The sequence below is a fragment of the Schistocerca nitens genome, chromosome 6 (assembly GCF_023898315.1).
Source record: "Schistocerca nitens isolate TAMUIC-IGC-003100 chromosome 6, iqSchNite1.1, whole genome shotgun sequence".
In the NCBI taxonomy this organism is placed as follows: Eukaryota; Metazoa; Arthropoda; class Insecta; order Orthoptera; family Acrididae; genus Schistocerca; species Schistocerca nitens.
In genome coordinates, this window is record NC_064619.1 from 153,298,776 (window position 1) to 153,317,386 (window position 18,611).

General features: G+C 37.1%; 1 protein-coding gene across 1 annotated transcript in view; it reads left to right on the forward strand.

Moving 5' to 3' along the window:
* The window catches only part of LOC126262361 (diacylglycerol O-acyltransferase 1), a 135,535-nt gene that overhangs the window by 70,963 nt on the left and 45,961 nt on the right, over nucleotides 1–18,611 (forward strand). Inside the window, exons 2-7 of the mRNA XM_049958946.1 lie at nucleotides 1,213–1,341; nucleotides 4,574–4,668; nucleotides 11,596–11,648; nucleotides 15,751–15,859; nucleotides 17,249–17,392; nucleotides 17,502–17,670. Coding sequence (XP_049814903.1) covers nucleotides 1,213–1,341; nucleotides 4,574–4,668; nucleotides 11,596–11,648; nucleotides 15,751–15,859; nucleotides 17,249–17,392; nucleotides 17,502–17,670 — 699 coding nt within the window. The remainder of the gene's footprint in view (nucleotides 1–1,212; nucleotides 1,342–4,573; nucleotides 4,669–11,595; nucleotides 11,649–15,750; nucleotides 15,860–17,248; nucleotides 17,393–17,501; nucleotides 17,671–18,611) is intronic.

An 18,611-nucleotide genomic window follows, 5' to 3' on the forward strand; every position in this document is an offset into this window, starting at 1 on the left:
TGGAATAAGAGAAGACTTAAACAAAACGTCTAATTGATGTGATGAGTGAAAGCTTGCTCTAAATGAAGAAAAATAGAATTTAATGCAGATACGGAAAAATAATTTAGTAATGTCCAGTGGAAGTAGTTGGCTGCTTGACACAGCCATATTGGTTAAATATCTAGATGTAATGCTGGAAAGCAATATGGAATGGAACAAGCCTGTGATGACAATGATGGGGATGAATGGTAGACTTTGATTGGTTAGGAGACTTTTAGGAAAATTTGGTTCAGCTGTAAAAGAGACTGTGTGTAGAATGCTAGTGTGACCCATTTTTCAGTACTGGTAGAGTGATTGGGATACCCTCTGGGTCAGAGTAAAGAAAGACATCAAAGCAGTTCAGAGGTGGGCTGCTAGATTTGTTACTAGTAAGGTCACTCATAATACATATATTACAGAGATGCTTTGTGAACTCAAATGGGAATCTCTGGAGGGAAGACCACACACTTTTTGTGACACATTATTCAGAAAATTCAGAGGACTAGGGTTTGCAGCTGACTGTAGGATGATTTTACTGCCACCAACATATGTCATATAATGATTACAAAGATAAGAGAAATTAGGGCTCGTATGGAGGATTATGGACAGTGGTTATTCCCTTGCTATCTTTGAGAATGGGACAGGAAAGCAAATGACTAGTAGTGTTCAAAGATGCACTCCACCACCATCATCTTGTGGTTGCTCACAGAGTATTATGTAGGTGTAGATGTAGCTTTATAATTATAGTTTAAAAAGGCATTTTCACAACAGTGGCCACACTCTTTCCACCTGGATAACTTCAGACATATGGTACCTGCATTTAAATATGGATTGCAAACAAACTATCACACACATAGCAAATGTTTTAAGTTTTGACTTGGTTATTACAAAAACAACTACCATAAAATAGTTTTTGAACTTTAGATAACATATGAGAAGTTCCTGATAAATACAAAGGCACTGTTACTGATAAATTTAAATTGTCTATTTTGGGCAATTTGAAGATATAATTACTTTATATTTAATATAGTGCCTTTTGTATGAAATTGTAATTTTAGTTGAGTGGTCATACAACTTACTAAATATAACGAATGAGAGGGTAAACAAATCAGTCATTCCTTGGAGCTGCACAGTATCCTTTTTACCCTTATTCTATCAATTACTCTCATCTAATCTAATATAACTTTGTTTCAGATGTCATAGACCCAGGGATTCACTATTTTCATGGTCATCAGGATTTGACAACTTTGTCGGATTTGTTAACTGGGCGTTCCTGCTGCTTGCTATTGGTGGAATGAGATTGCTTCTGGAGAATCTAATAAAGTAAGTTACCCACTGACTAAGCTGATGGTTTTAAGAAGCGAATTGTTTCATGGAAATTTGAAAAGAGAATACTGGAACGTAATTAATGGAAGAAATAAAAGCAACCACTTCACACAGTTGAATTGCTCAGTGATTAATAGACATGGAAAAAAATGGAAAACATGCTAAGCTTTAGGATAATGTCCATTTTCAGAGGTAACTGGTGCGTGCACACTCAGACTCTTACAGTTTACTAGTCAGGACATAGTTTACTTCTGGGTCTTTCAGTGCTCTGTCAAATTCTTCTCACAGCATCGTATCTTCCATTTCACCTTCATCTACATTCTCTTCTGTTTTTATAATATTGCCTGCAAGTTCAGCTCCCTTGTACACCTCTAGTACTCCTTCCACATTTCAGCTTTCTCTTCTTTGCTTAGCACTGGTTTTCCATCTGAGCTCTTCTCTTTTCTCAGAAATATCTTCAATTTTCCTGTAGGTGGTATCTCTCTCTTTTTCCCTTAATGAAACATGCTTCCAAGTCCTTCAGATATGCCTTATAGCCATTCTGCACTTCCTGTCACAATTTTTTTTTTAAGATTCTTGTATTCCTTTAACCTGCTTCATTTAATGCTTTCATGAAATAAATGCAATATCTCCTGTGTTATCCAAGAATTTCTATCAACCCTTGTCTTTTTACCTATCTGATCCTCTGCTGCATTCACTATTTTTTCTTTCTAAGCTATCCATTGTCTTTTACTGTATTCCTTTCCCTTTGAAAATTTCAACAACCTATCTGTCCAGTTAAATTATATTCTCGACAAATTCTGGTTCTTTCAATCTGTTAATGTCCCATCTCCTTAATTTAATCCCTCGCCCCCCCACCCCCCCTCCCCACATTACCTACATTAAATGTCAAATAAAAATCTTTCCTAAATTTAGTTTTTCATTTTCTTGTTACATAGCTCTAATACCATCCTTAAAATTAATTTAACTATCAAATAAAATTGGTCTGCAATTTTATAGAGAACAATCAGAGAATCACTACAGTTGGAGGTTTAAACTGTCCTCTTGCTATCATCATTACCTTAAATAATTTAAAATTCCAGATTAACCCATTAGATAAGACAACTGCTGTCTTCACCATTTTTTTTGAGCATGTACTCATCCATAATGACTCCACTCCACTCCAGAAGAGTTGAAGGGGAAGGAAAAGGGGCAAAGAAAAGGGGCTGGTGAGGTTTTGGAAATGGGGAGAGCTTGGGAAAGTTACCTAGAATCCCAGGTCAGTGGAGACTTACCAGATGGGATGAGAAAGGAAGACTGATTCTCTTGCTGCCACTTAGTGAGTAGAATTTTTACGTCTCAAATTACATTTTTTTTTTAATGAGTATTTGAAGTAATTTTGATAAGTTTATTGCTATTCTCATTTCTGCTACATCTCATTTAGATTGTTCATTCAATCCAGTTGATTCTGTAATTCTTCTTCACTCCAATTTAGGATAGCAGTGTCATCAGTGAATCTTACCATTGACATTTTTTCACCCAGAATTTTAATCTCTCCTGCACCTTTCTTTTATTTCCATCATTGCTTTTCCTGTGTATAGATTTAGCAGGAGGGCCCTTTTTAATCCAAGCACTGTGTTCTTGGTCTTAGTCATACCATTCCACTTTGGTTCTTCTAAGTATTTTAGATACCCATTACCATCTACAGTTTACATCTACTTCCTTTGGAATACTGAACATATTGCACCATTTTATTATTCTAAATAAATTTTTTACATTAAAAAATCTTCTGAAAGTGTGTTGATTTTTCTTAAATCTTGCTTCCAGTATGAACTGCAGAGTCAGAACTGCCTCTTGTGTGCTTTTACTTTTCTTAGAGCCAAACTAGTTTGGTTGGCATTTCCCTCATTGATTTTAGAAATTCCAAAGGAATATTATCTATCACGTCTGCTTCATTTGATCCCAAGTCTTCCTAATCTGTGTTGAATTCTGACGTCAATACTTGTGTCCCTATGTCTTGCATATCAACTCCCATTTCTTCTTTCATCACATCATCATTCCTCATCCTTGTAGAGGCCCTCAATGTAATCTTTCCAGATATCTGCTTTCTCTTCTAGTGGAATTCCCACTCCATACTTAATATTGTCCCCCATGCTTTTGATTTCACTGAATGTGTTCACTTTTCTCATGCTAACACCTTCATATGACCTTTTTTTTTTTTTTTTAATTTCTTCACGTTTCCCTAACAGCCATTCTATCTTCACTTCCTTGCACTACACATTTACTCCATTCTAGTTTTATTTATATTGCTGTATCCTTGTCTTTCCCTGAATATTTGTGTTTCCTTCTTTCACTAATCAGTTTAAGTATTGCCAAAAGTTTCGTAGCAGGTGCTTGCCTAGTTCCTATGTTTGTCCAGCTTTTGTGATTGGCCTTTTTTAGATATGTCCATTCCTCTTCCACTGAACTGTATTGGTCATTATTGCAGTATCTATAGCCTTGGAGAACTCCAAATGCCTATCATTATCTCTTGGTATTTCAGCACACCACTTCTTTCCACATTGGTTCTTGCAGACAGTTCTCTTATACTCCAGCCTCTCTTCATCACTATTAAATTGTGATTTGAGTATGTATCTGCCCCTGGGTATACCCCACAATTCAATATTTCAATTCAGACTCCATCCAACCTTGATGTAATCCTGTTGGAATTATACCATGTTACTGGCTATTTTCCAACTATACCAACTCCTTTCTGATTTATGAATAATGTATTTGCTATTAATAGCTAAAGTTTATTGCAGAATTCAATTACTCTTATCTTCTTTCATTCTTACTGCAGTCTAAATTCTCTTGTAATTCTCTTTACTAGTTCTTATCCTACTACTGCATTACAGTCATTTGTGAGTATTAAATTTTCATCTTCCTTCACATACTGAATTGCCTGTTCAATAACATTATATACTTTATCTACATCTTCATTTTCTGCTTGTAACATTGGCTTGTATACTGTTGTTTGTGTTGGTTTTATGTTGATTCTGATAACTATGAACTAAATTATCAGAAAAAAAGGTCTACATTTTATGCACCCTTTACTTCCATAGGATTGCTGGAACTTCACTTTAAAGGCAATGTGCATTACATTTTTTTATATTTTGCTCACTTTCATTAAGCATCAGAATAAGTGGTTGTATTATATGGAACATAAACATCATGTATGAAAAGTTTCTTGTTCTTCTCTTTCTCTCTTCAGATATGGAATACGCGTTGACCCGAGACAGTGGATAATATTCCTTAGCGGACAACAAGAGGGGACAGCAGAACATCCATCTGTTGTGCTCTTGATGTGTAAGTTGTTATAATTATAATAATCATCTTTCATGAATAATTTCATGATTCCTGGTAAAAAGAAAAAACGCACTTGGTGACCAAAGAAACAAATCAGTTAGGAAGCAATATTAATGAACAGTAGAGGAAAGCAAATATTAATGTCAGTCTTATGCATTGTGAAATTTTAGTAAGAAGGCCCACATACAGCTTCATCTACTATCTGTCCACCTTGATAACTAAGTGGTCAGTGTTGCAGAATGCCTTGCAAGGACACAGAGTTGGATTCCCGGCTGGGTCGGGAATTTTCTATGCACGGAGACTGGGTGTTGTGTTGTCATGATTATATATTGTATCATCCTCAACAACACACAAGTTGCCTCAATGGTGTCAACTAAAAAGTCTTGCACCAGGTGACCTGTCTACATGATGGGAGTCCCTATCCAGATGACATTTCATTTTATGTACTAACTTTCCTCATTCTGTTTCCATTTTGTACTTAGAGCTCAAATTTCCAAGTTTAATACGTAAACAATGTGCATGGTGTGCTGAAAAAGTGAACTGTCACATTCAAGAAGAAAAATTATAGCTTATGTGGTGGTGGTGGTGGTGGTGGTGGTGGTGGTGGTGGTGGTGGTGGTGGTGGTGGTGGTGTCATATCTTCATTGCCAGAAACTCTGTGTGTACAAAGATGAAGTAAAGCACACACCAATCTCTTTACTGACAATGGAAATATTCCATAGATGAGCCTACAATTTTTAGGGTACAGATGTCTGAATCACTTAGTATATTCTCATTTATTAAGGCATTATGGTTACTGACAACAAACTCATATATGGCCAGAAGTTCTCTGTCATAAGTGCTCCACAGCTTTTGTGAAGTTGATAGGTTGTTTCAGAAAAATGAGTGGTTGCGTTTGTCACTACTTTGTTGTTCCAACATTGCACTGATTGCCATCTGGCTAGTGTCTACCACTAGTGTCAAAGGTGCAGCAGGCTCAGGGTGCATCAGTAGTGCGGCATCTTCAATGCTCTTTTTGACCACATGAAATGCCACAAAAATACTATCAGTCAATGTTATAGGTGGGTTCTTTGGGCTGGTGAGCACTGCAGTTAATGGTTTCTGTAACTCTACAGTGTGTGGCACATGATGGCGATAAAAATTTAAGTCAATGCAATTCCTCAGTTGTATTTGGGCATGAAACCTGTAAGATGGCTTTCACTTATAAGGCAGTGGTAGAGGTCCTGCTGCTGTTATCTTGTGCCCCAATAAATCCAGTTGGGGCTGGCCAAAGACAAATTTGGCAGAGTTCAGGACAGTGCCATAGTGTTCCAACTGCTGAAACACTTCTGTTAATTGCTGCTGACTTTGCTTTGCCAATGACCAAAAACTAAAATATCATCCAGGTTAAACAGTAGCAAAAGTTGTGCGTTTTAGCAATGAGTCAATGAAGCATTGCCAGGTTTGAGCAGCATTTCAAAGTCCAAATGTAATAAATCTGCTCTCTAATAGGCCAAACGGAATGATTATTGCTGTCTTGGGAATGTATCAGTCGGCTACAGAGATCTGTGAGTATGCTTTTGCACAGTCCAGGATGCTAAAAATAAGTGCACCACTCAACATTTAGTTATCTTCCAGTAACAATGGTACTGGGTATCTGTCTTGTATTGTTCAGGCATTCAGGGCTCTGTAGTTACCACAAGGTCACCATGCACAATCCTTTTTTTGGGACCAAATGTAGTGACAAGGACCAGCAGCTGTTGGAAGGCCACATTACACCTTCACGAATCATACTGTCGAATTCTGCTTTCACAATTTTAAGATCTGAAGCCAAATTTTGTGGCCTGCGAGACATGAGGGACCATCAGTTGTCTCCATGTAGTGGACAGTGTCATGCCTTACTAGCTTAGGAGCTCCACATGGTTGTATCAGAGCTGGAAATCCTTTCAGCAGCTCCACTTACTCACCGTCCACTATCTGTATTACTTTGGCAGTATCAACAGCTGCATTTTATCAAAATCCTGACACTTTCAAGCCTGTGGTGGTGTTGTCATGTAGACGTGAGTATTTCATGTCCAGCAGTAGATTATAATGAGTGAGGTAGTCTGTTCTGATGTTAGGTTAGGCTAGTCATAAATCCAGGTCTAGTCACAAACACAGAGCACTGTACATTGTCACGACAGAATTGTATTCTGCATTCAGGGAGAATAATGTTGGTGGTTGCTTTCTGTGCAACATAGTCCATAGTTAAATGGACAAATTGGATCTAGAGTCTATTAAATATTTCTGACCACTGATCTCTAACAAACACTCAGACACTGACTGGAAATCAGAGGAGGCACCTATTCTGAACGCCATTGCCTTTTGGGTAACTGTGGGGGGTTATGCATGTGTGCACTTGCTCACCAAATTTCTGGTGATACCAGCAGATATCTTGCTGCTCAGGTTTGGTTGTTGAAAAGGTCATCAGTGACCTGCTGTGCAAGTGTTGGCAGTATCGATTCAGGCTTCTGTCATTGCTCAGATTGTAGAGTTACGTTCACTGAACTGCTTCATCAATAAATCTAGCTTGGCTGCCAAGGCATCGTAATCTACACTTGAAACACTTTGCATCACACAAGCGCACTGCGCAGTGATTGTGCTGACAGTAGCCAGTGTCATAGCATCTTGGATCTTATCTGCCAACTCCACTATTACATCCAAAGATATGTCAGACTGCGATGCTATAATTTCTTTAATGGGATGTGACAAATGACTGCTCCATATTGTGCATAATAAGCTGTCCAGAATGGTTCCCATGTCTAATTGAAAGAGTAATGTATGAAAGGTTAGCTGACTTTCTGAATAAAAATAAAATACTGACTAATGCTCAAAATGGGTTTAGAAAGAACAGATCCACAGAAATGGCACTCTTACAATTCATGAAAATGGTCCTAAATGCCTTGGACAAGAACGAAGCTGTGGGATATTTTTAGATTTATCTAAAATGTTTGATGTAATCAGCCATGTCTTACTGCTTGCGAAATTAGAATTTTATGGGGTCTGGGGACTTGCCTTCAAAGAGTTAAAGTCTTGTCTATCTGATAGACAACAGAAAGTAAACATATGTCATTAAGGTAAAGAGTAACTTTTAGACTTCGAAAACCTAGCTACGGAGTGCCCCAGGGTTCTGTGTTACGCCCTCTGTTGTTCTTGGTGTATATAAACGATTTGCCAAAGCATCTGACAGTTTCAGAAATGGTGATGTTTGCTGACAACACTAGCATTTTTATAAAAGGATACACTGAGGATAATCTACAGCAGTGTGTCTCTAGAACAGTAAATGGACAGGAAAATGGTTTAGTGATAATGCTTTGATCATAAATAAGGATAAAACAGTATTGATGAATTTCAGCAGTATTGAAAGTAAAACTAGAAGAAGAGTAAAAGCTGAGTCAGGAAACTGTTATTGCACAAGCTCCATACACAAAATTCCTAGGTATATGGGTGGATGAGCACTTAAGATGGGAAAAGCGTCTAGAAGTTTTGAGTAAAGAACTAGGCAAATGATGCTATGTGCTAAGAATGCTTTGGGAATGTTGCAACACTGAATCATTGCTGTGTGCCTATTATGCTTATATGAACAGTTTGCTTAGATATGGTGTGATCTTTTGGGGAAATACAGGTAAGGCAAAACAAGATTTCAAACGTCAAAAAAAAGGTCTATTAGAATAATGAAAGGGGTTCCCTGTAGTGTATCATGCAGGGAAATATCTAAAGAATTTAAAATGACTCCTCCTAGCTTATACATCTATGAATGTGTCTGCTTTCTGAAAACACACCAGGAATTATCAATATTAAATAATTGGCTCATAACCATTAAACATGGAACAGAGAGAATTTTTCACACACACATCCACAAAGGAGCACTTAACCGAAAAAGTGTAAACTACCAACCCAAAATACTCTTTTAATGCATTGCTTTTACAGTAAAGAAAATTAAAGAATTTCATAAATTCAAGGTAGATCTTAAACAATTTTTACAAACACATAGTTTTTATAACATTGAAGTATATCTGAATATGGAAAAGTAATATTATTTATGTATACTGATATGAAATATTTATATTTATTATCCAAGTTTTTGTAACAAATTAAATATAAGAAATTATATTGTAGTGGACTACATCCATACAATGTATATTGTTAATGGACGAATAAAGAGATTCAATTGAATACTTTGCTTCTTATGTGCCACAAATATTGTGAATGCCTTATTTCCAATATCTTCCCAAGTGAGGAATTTACAGATTCACTCTTCCTGCAATGCTGAAACTCACCAAATCAATTCTGCTTTAAGCCAGTAATAGAAATTAGCCTCTGGTCGTGTGGTAATTATATCTTGCACTTCCGTAGTGCATTGGTGATCTACTTGCCTTACTGCTAGTGCAAACTCGGTAGCATCTGCCGAAACTACAGACTATAAAAAAATGGTCTCCACCAGTGGAAGCCACAAAGCTGGATTTGTGTGTCCAAATCATGACATGGTGGGGTTTGCATCAGTCATTCTGCAAATCTCTTCTGTGAGCACTCATTCTGCATAATGTTGCCGCAGTCTCAATGTGTTGCAGTCCAAGTAGTCCACATGGCAAGCAGTGTGCTGTCTTTACCTCTGCTTGAAGATGACATCTTTTACCTGCCCAGTCTTTCTCTAGCTTTCTTGGATGATGTATTTAGTGTCAACTATAAAAAGCTCTTACTAGACTTCAACCTAGCTCAAGGTGGAGTATGCCCATGCAATGGGTGTAACTCATTTCCTTACACTTTCTCCATTTAGACATTTGCAGATACTGCCCAACATACTGGTTACTGATCAAAGTGGTGTCCAGTCACTCATGGACAAGCCAGGAACTAAAATTGAGGGTAGCAAAGCAAAAGCAGGAAAGTTTTATTCCATTTTCAAATGTCCTTTCACACAGGAAAACCAAGAAGTACTGCCCCAGTTTTTCTTTGCACTGCTGAAAAGAAGAATGAAACAGATATTAGTTTCAGTGGCATTCAAAAAAAGTGGAAATTTGCAACTGAATCAGCCACTCTGTTAACTATAATTTGTGATAGATCCCCTAGACAAAAACTGTGCCCATTAGTTGGAAGAAAGCACAGGTCACACCTCTCTAAAAGAATAGAGGAATGATTTACTTGCAAAACTGCCATCCAGCATCCTCAACAACCAATTGCTGTAGAAACTTGGAACATATGCTTACCTCAAATGCAATGGAATATCTTGAACAGAATGACCCCCTCCATGCCAACAAGCATGGATTCCAAAAACAGGGATCATGTGAATCCCAACTTGCACTTTCCTCACACATGAGACACTGAAATCCATGGATCAAGACAGTCAAGCAGTTGCAGTATTCATTGATTTCCAAAAAAACATTTGACTTGACATCACATTAATACTAATTATCAAAAGAATCATAAGGGTATCAAGTAAAATTTGTGACTGGACTGAGGATTTTTTTTCATAGGGAGTATGCAGTGTGTCATCTTGGATGGAGAACTATTGAGAGATCTAAAAGTAACTGTGTATATACCCCAGGGAACTCTATTGGCACTCTTGCTATCCATGTAGTGTACTAATAACCTTGCAAAAATATTAATAGCAACATCAGACTTCTCACAGAAGATGCTGTTATTTATAATTAAGTACTGTTTGATGGAAGATATGTAAGGATTCAGTCAAATCTTCATAAGATTTATAAGTGGTACAAAAATTGGCAACTGCTTGAAATGTTTAGAAATGTAAAATTGTGCATTTCACAAAATGAATATGGAAAAAGCATCCTACAATTATAATAGCAGTCATTCACAGTTGGAATCATGAAAATTGTACAAATACCCGGGTGTAGAGATTTGTAGGGATATAAAATGATCACATAGGATTAGCCATAGGGAAAGCAGGTGGCAAACTGTGGTTCATTTTGGCAGAATACTATGAAAATGCAATCAGTCTATAAAGGAGACTGCACACAGAATAGTCATACAACCCATCCTAGAACAACACTCAAATGTGAGAGACCTACGTCAAGTAGGATTAACAGGGGATATTGAATGGAAACAAATGAGGGCAACATGAATGGTCACAGGTTTGTTCAACCTGTGTGCATGCAAGTGCCACAAATATACCGAAAGAAATGAACTGGAAGATGCTTAAAGATAGGTGCAAACTATCCTGTGAAAACTTGCTTCTAGAACCAACTTCAGGTGATGATTCTAAAAATATATTAAGATTTCCCTACATATTGCTCTCATAGGGAATGTAAAGTCAAGACTGAGTATTTAAAGCGCGCGCGCACACACACACACACACACACACACACACACACACACACACACACACACATACATTTAAACAATAATTCTTCCTGTGATTCATATGTAAATGGAATGGGAGAAAGCTTTAATAGGTGGTGCAGTGGGATGTACCCCTCTGCCATGCCACTTCAGTGGCTTGCTTAACTATCATAAATCAAAACTGAAAGAGATACTTACTGTAAAATTTCCATTGTCAACACATCGGAAGCTTAAGATGATTCAACGTAGACTAAATAAAGTTTTCAAACTTAATTTTCTAAACAGGCTGATAAGACATACTTCAAATTAAGATTTTTATTTTTAGAGATTTTAATTTCCTCTTTTACATTTGTTGATCACTTACTAAAAACATTCCAACTGAGTAAATAAATCTTCTTCCTACTCCACCTTATTTTTCAGTTAGTTTGGAACTGACTTCTGTTGTTATGCATATATAATAGCAAAAAGTAAATGTTCACCCTAGTGACTAGTAAGATAATTATGTTAAGCTTCCTATTTTAATAAAAATTTCCCAATATTAAATTTAAGAGTTACACTTAATTAAGTGATGCTTTGTTGATGTAATTAGTCATTTATGTTTCTTCTGTTTAGATTCTGTTGTACCTGTTGTTGTCTGCCTTTTGGTAGAGAAGTCACTTTCTGTTGTAAGTATATTCTGCAATTTTGATTGCATTTTTAGTGTAACTTTGCAGCAAAAATATTTATAAATATAACAGTAGATGGGCTTCTAGTTACTATGGGTTAAGAAACAACAAATGGAGCCGGGCTAGCACACACATTTAAAAGAAATGCAAGTTTTGCTGTGATTTTGTGTGTGTGTGTGTGTGTGTGTGTGTGTGTGTGTGTGTGTGTGGGCGCACGCGCGCGCTGAATCTAAAGAGATTGACTATATGAAAATAAATATTGCTGGCTGCCGGGCAATATCAGTAAATAAGTATCACGAAGGATAAGCCACAAAAATATGCAGGCAGTACTAATAAAGTTAATAAATGCTTTGTTCATCTTTCCTTTTATTTCTTCAGAGAAATTTGCAATCTATTATTTCATTTTGAGCTTCCCTCGTTAGTCTATAAATTACGAATAGCACTTAGCCATTTGTGATCTGGAATTAAGATAGGTTATCAGTGAATTACAGATGTTGAATCCTTTCTCATAACTTAAATTTCTCCTGGTCTAGAGTTTGGAATGGCTTAAACATTTCATAATAAGTTTTATATCTCATACTTTCTTATTTTGTTTGAATTCCATAATCTCGGATTAGCTCGAAGTCAACAAAACTAATTTTTGTTTCCTTTGCATATCTTTTCCTCTTATGGTGCAAAAGTGGAAGAGTCACAAAGCTATGGATCTTAAGAAGTGTCAGGTATTGGTAACACTCATTTTTTCCTTATTCATGTGGTGTTAAGTTAAACTGCGCAGTTTATTTATTGGAGCAATAGTGCTTCACAATATGGTATGTACTGAAGTGGAGCTCTTTAATCATCTTAAGATGGCTCCTCTTCATGTTTAGCTAAGTTCTGATATTTTATCACACTAGAAAATTCACCCTTTTAGTGTGGTATTTTCTTGTTTTACAGTAAGGTGTAATTTCACACTGGACATTGGATAATTTGAGATTGATACCTTAGAAAATGTAAGCAGTTTTCAATAGGATATTCATAGTACAGTTACTTGCTGTTCATACTAACACTTCATTAGACATTGACTGCTTACAAGCCAGTGCCTGTTTGTAGTGGCATTTAGTTGGTGCTACTGACACACTATCTTTTTATCATAACACTTGTTTGGTAACAATGTTGTTCCAGTGGTACTGAATTTACACAGGCTTGTACTTTGTTTGGCCACTTCTTAACTGTAGGCATTGTACTATTTTCAGTATATCCATTGTGGATGACAAACTTCGACTGTGATATAAATTGCAAATTGTACTATTTGTCAACTTCCAAAGCACAATTTTAGTGCAAAAGTTTGATCATCCAGAACCATGGCTCTCACAATCTCCAAACTAATTCGCAACAGACAACCTCTCACCTGACAGGTGGGTCTCATTGCCATTCATTCTTTTAATCTTCCAGCTCAGGACTGTGTTTAGATTTCCTTTGGTTGTGTAACCCTGTTATTTATCCAATCAAAATCTTACTGTCTGACCATCTGCTTGGTTCACAATATAATACCAAATACATAAAAATATCAATACATCCACAAATTTAGAGAAGTGCCCATAGTACTTAACAAACATACCAAGTTCTTGTGTCCAGAAAGCTTGCAGTATTTGAATTCAAGGAAATCATTTTCTACTGTAGCCCATCGATGGTGGGCACAGCAATTTTTTAAAATCCACTGTTACCATTTCACCATCTTATAACACATCACTGAGACATAAAAGTTGTCTTTCTATTTAAAATGGAACTGAACAATTATCTTCTTCCATTTCTTTATAACAACCACAAAAACATTATGTATATTTATGAAAGTGCAGTGGTAACCTTATGTCACTGGTTGCAGCATGGGCTTTTAAATAGTCTAGTGATGATCACTGGCTGCCTGAAACCAGTAACATAATTGCATTTGAAATGCTTTTGTGATAGTTGCCATAAGCAAATAAGGATACACTCTTCCCTAGCCCATGGGTTGAGGCTACCCTGATCTTCCTTCTGAAACTGTGGAAGGCATATCTTTTTCCAAATTGATATCACATTGTTGCTCTCTTGAGCTGTACTTGCAGACAGGTCACATAGCATAGCTGAGGGTGATTGTAAAAAGTTGCAAAAAAAAAAAAAAAAAAAAAAAACAAAAAAAAGCCAGTGACTCTTTGGGTTTGTAAGGAGTGATGCTGCTGGACAGTGGATGGCTGTAAATAAGTGAATTCTAATGATAAATAATAGTATGTGTTCTGGCAGTGTGATGGAAGGGCCTAGGTTTGTTGGCTGTCTGGAGAACATTACCTGCCTACATAAATAGTGCCAACAGTGAAGTACGGGCAAGATAATGTTACAGTATGTGTGTTTTCTTCATGGTTAGTGTGTGGTATTCTTATTGCTCTTAAAAGAATGCTAAATGCTAAAGAATATGAACATATTTTACATCACTGTGTACTATGTACAGTAAGAAAACAGTTAGGAGACAGCTAGGACATGAGAGATTGTATCAGGATGACAATGCACCCTATCATAAAGCAGCATCTGTAAGGCAGTGGTTTGTGGACAACAACATTACTGAAATGATCTGGCCAGCCCAGAGTCTTGACCTGTATCCAGTGGAACACTCTTTTGGGGTGTCTTTGAATACCAACTGTGGTATTGATCCCAGTGTCAAACAACACTACCTTCTCTGGTTTTGGATCATGAGTAAGAAATTGCTGCCATTCCTCCAGACCTGGACACATGACTGACATTCCCCAGTAGAATTCAAGTTGTCATACAGGGGTAGGGTGGACACACCCCACATTGTTTGCCAATTGCTGTCCAAATACTTCTGATCAGATAGTGAAGGTTAATGTGTTTGGATGGATAGGTGTTTTATTTAAAATTCTTCCTCCTTAAATGAGTAATGTATACAGGAGAGCTTCAGTAGATTTAGGAATGAATGATAAGTGTACTAATTGACTTGATGCTAAAGATAGGGTAATGCTGGGTGGCTAGATAGCTTAGTCAGCAAGAATATTTCTCACAAAACACAAAGGTCTCAGTTTGAGTTCCAGTTCAAATAACTGCCTTAACGCTGCAAAGTTTCAAAAACTCTATGCACTGTGCTGCACCATAAAAGATACTTCATACATGCATATGACAGTAATCTAAAAATGCTCATAAAGTGAAAGGAATATGAACTCGGTATTTGTTGGTTGCATACAAATGTCACTTTGTTAATCAAGCTGTTGCTCATTGTGAAGGTTTCATTAAATTAGAATTTTTTTCTTTTTTTTAACTGACTTAACTTTTAGATGATGGATGTTATGGACCTGTATTTTATATCTCCATTGTTAATTTTCTTTGCTATTCTGAAGTACTTCAGATGGTGACTAATTTTTTAGCAAGTTACAGAAACTTTTGGACAAATTAGTGATTCCTTAACAACAGTCACTTCATTCAGGCCTGATGACTGTTAATGATACTGTCTGATGTCTTGATCTGGTGGGTGACATGTACATCTTGCAGACTCCATTATTTTAGCTGCTGTTGCATCTGCCTTTGAGAACCTCACTGCAACACTGAAAAAATACAAACTTTGTGAATTATTATGTTTTGTTATCATGTTAGACTTTGAGACTTTGCAAATTAGTTGACATTCAGTTTTCTGTACTGAATATTACTCACTTTTTTTTTTTTGCAATACAGAATGGGTATGATGAGTTCCATTTATTGCCTAAGTAGAAGGTACTGTTAGTTGCGTGTACCATGGAAGAGAAAAACAGAATCAGTTTTGTAGGTTATTTGTGAGGCTCATTTCTGGGATGGTGCATCTTATTGAGGAAAACTAATTAAAAATGCTAATTGGTTACAAACTGACCTACTGTTAAGTTTAAAAACAGCTGACATCACTAAAAAGAAAATACTCTGTCCATAAATGTTGGATTTTCCCTTGTTCACCATTAGGGACAATTGCTGATTTTTCAGATGCTCATGTTCACAATCCAGAACTAAGTAATACTTAAAGCATTAAGGTACTACTCTATAAATTTAGAAGGCATAAAAATATAACTGATGTAATCTGCAGTAAATAATTATTGTAATTTATTTTTTTTTGAAGGAAATTATTCCAAACGCTTTTGGGATGTTCATACATGTGGTCAACCTTGTGGTGTTGGTGCTGATTCCTATGGTAACAATCAATGTTAAATCAGGAGCATTTAGCTTAGGTAAGTCTTTCATGTTATTTTACTTCTTTGTTAAGACTTAATATATACACTACGTGGTCAAAAGTATCCAGACACCTGGCTGAAAATTACTTAAAAGTTCGTGGCACCCTCTATCGGTAATACTGGAATTCAATATGGTGTTGGCCCACCCTTATCCTTGATGACAGCTTCCACTCTCACAGGCATATGTTCAGTCATGTGTTGGACTGTTTCTTTGGGAATGGCAGCCTGTTCTTCATGGAGTGTTGCACTCGGGAGAGGTATCGATGTTGGTCGGTGGGGCCTGGCACAAAGTCAGTGTTCCAAAACATCCCGGAGGTGTTCTGTAGGATTCAGGTCAGGACTCTGTGCAGGCCAGTCCATTACAGGGACATTATTGCCATGTAACCATTCCACCTTAGGCTGTGCATTATGAACAGGTGCTCCATTGTGTTGAAAGATGCAATTGCCATCCCTGAAATGCTCTTCAACAATGGGAAGTAAGAAGGTGCCTAAAACATCAATATAGGCCTGTGCTGTGATAGTGTAATGCAAAACAAGGGGTTAAGCCCCCCCTGCATGAAAAACTTGAGCACATCATAATACTTCTGCCTCTGAATTTTACTGTTGGCACTACTCATGCTGGCAGGTGACATTCACCGGGCATTTGCCGTACCCACACCCTGCCATCAGATCGCCACATTGTGTACCGTGATTCATCACTCCACACAGTTTTCTCACTGTTCAATGCTTCTTACACCAAGCGAGGTGCCGTTTGGCATTTACCAGCATGATGTGTGGCTTATGAGCAGCCATGAAATCAAAGTTTTCTGACCTTCCGCCTAACTGTCATAGTACTTGCAGTGGATCCTGATACAGTTTGGAATTCCTGTGTGATGGTCTGGATAGCTGTCTGCTTATTACACATTACGACCCTCTTCAACTGTTAGCGGTCTCTGTCAGTCAACAGACGAGGTCAGCCTGTATGCTTTTGTGCTCTATGCGTCCCTTCACATTTCCACTCCACTATCATGTTGGAAACAGTGGACCTAGTGATGTTTAGGAGTGTGGAAATCTCACGTGACACCCAACCACCTGACCACATTCAAAGTCCGTGAGTTCTGCGGAGCACCCCATTCTGCTTTCACTATGTCTAATGACTACTGAGGTCGCTGATATGGAGTACTTGGCATTAGGTGGCAGCAAAATGCACCTAATATGAAAAGTGTATGGTTTTGGAGGTGTTCAGATACTTTCGATCACATATTGGAAGTACACTATTGTAGCCCAAATGATTTTCTTAAGGGATTAAAGTTATAATTTTACTTGACAATTGACCAACACAATAAATTGTTTCCTACATACTGTGATTGAATATACTGTTACTATAAAAATAACTTTTTTTCACAGTTGGTGCAACAGCTGTCTGTATGCTATATTCTATATTGTTTTTGAAGCTGTGGTCATATGTACAAGTGAACTTGTGGTGCCGCAGTAGCAGAGCAAATCAAAGAAACACTCTCAGAAGGCAGTCTCTGTCCCTCCAGAACTTTGGTAAACAGCTTTTTTCACAACTTGAATTACTGTAGCACTGTGCTTGCCTCTTGTAAAATACTGAATAGCAGTGGGAAATATTTAATATTAACAAATGGTATCTTTACAGAATCGCTTGGTGTGAAAAATGGAACCATTCACTTCAAAGACAAAAGTCCTCATCCTGATCTAGTTCAGTATCCTGAAAATTTAAATATAAAAGATTTGTATTACTACATATTAGCACCTACTCTATGCTATGAACTTAATTTCCCAAGAACAACAAGGATACGGAAAAGGTACATTATTATTTTTAACTGAACTAAAGTAAACAAATTGTTAAAATGAAAGTCAATAGATATCTCACTTTTCACAGTAGGAAAATCTGTGATTATTTTGTGACAAATGGCCTTCAGTTACATAATCTAAGGTTTAATCCATACTACCTGATGTAAATGTTCAATTAAACATCAAGCTAGCAAAATTTTAAAGCGCAATTTTAGGATACTTCAGAGATAAGCGTAAGTTAAATTGCTCTGGTTGGTGTAGTTCTTAAGTGAATGGTTGGCTTGAGTGTTTGGTGTCAGGCTACTTTCACTCACTTCAGCAATACTCATGAGCACAATTAGTATTATCTGCATCTACATGCATATTCTGTGTACCACTGTAGGTGCATGGCAGGGGGTGCATCAGATTGTACCAGTTATTAGGGTTTCTTCTTCCTGTTCCGTTCACATTTGGAGTGAGAAGAATGATTGTTTGAATGCATCTGTGTATGCAAAAATTTTTATAATGTTATCATCACAATCCCTTTGTGAGCAATACATAGGGTGTTGCAGTGTATTCCTAGAGTCATAATTTAAAGCCAGTTCATGAAACTCTGAGTAGACCTTCTTGGGATAGTTTACTTCTACCCTAAAGAGTCTTCCAGTTCAGTTCCTTAAGTATCTCTGTTGACAATCTCCCCCAGATTAAACAAACCTGTGACCATTTGTGCGAGTCTCTGTATACATCAAACATCTCCTTTTAGTTCTATTTGGTATGTGTCCCACATGCTTCAGCAGTATTCTAGAACCATTCACATGAGTGATTTCTAAGCAATCTCCTTTGTAGACCAATTGCACTTCCCCAGTATTCTACCAATGAACTAAAGTCTACCACCTGCTTTACCCACAACTGCCCTTACATAATCATTCCAATTAACATTCCTACAAAGTGTTGCCCCTGGGTATTGGTACAA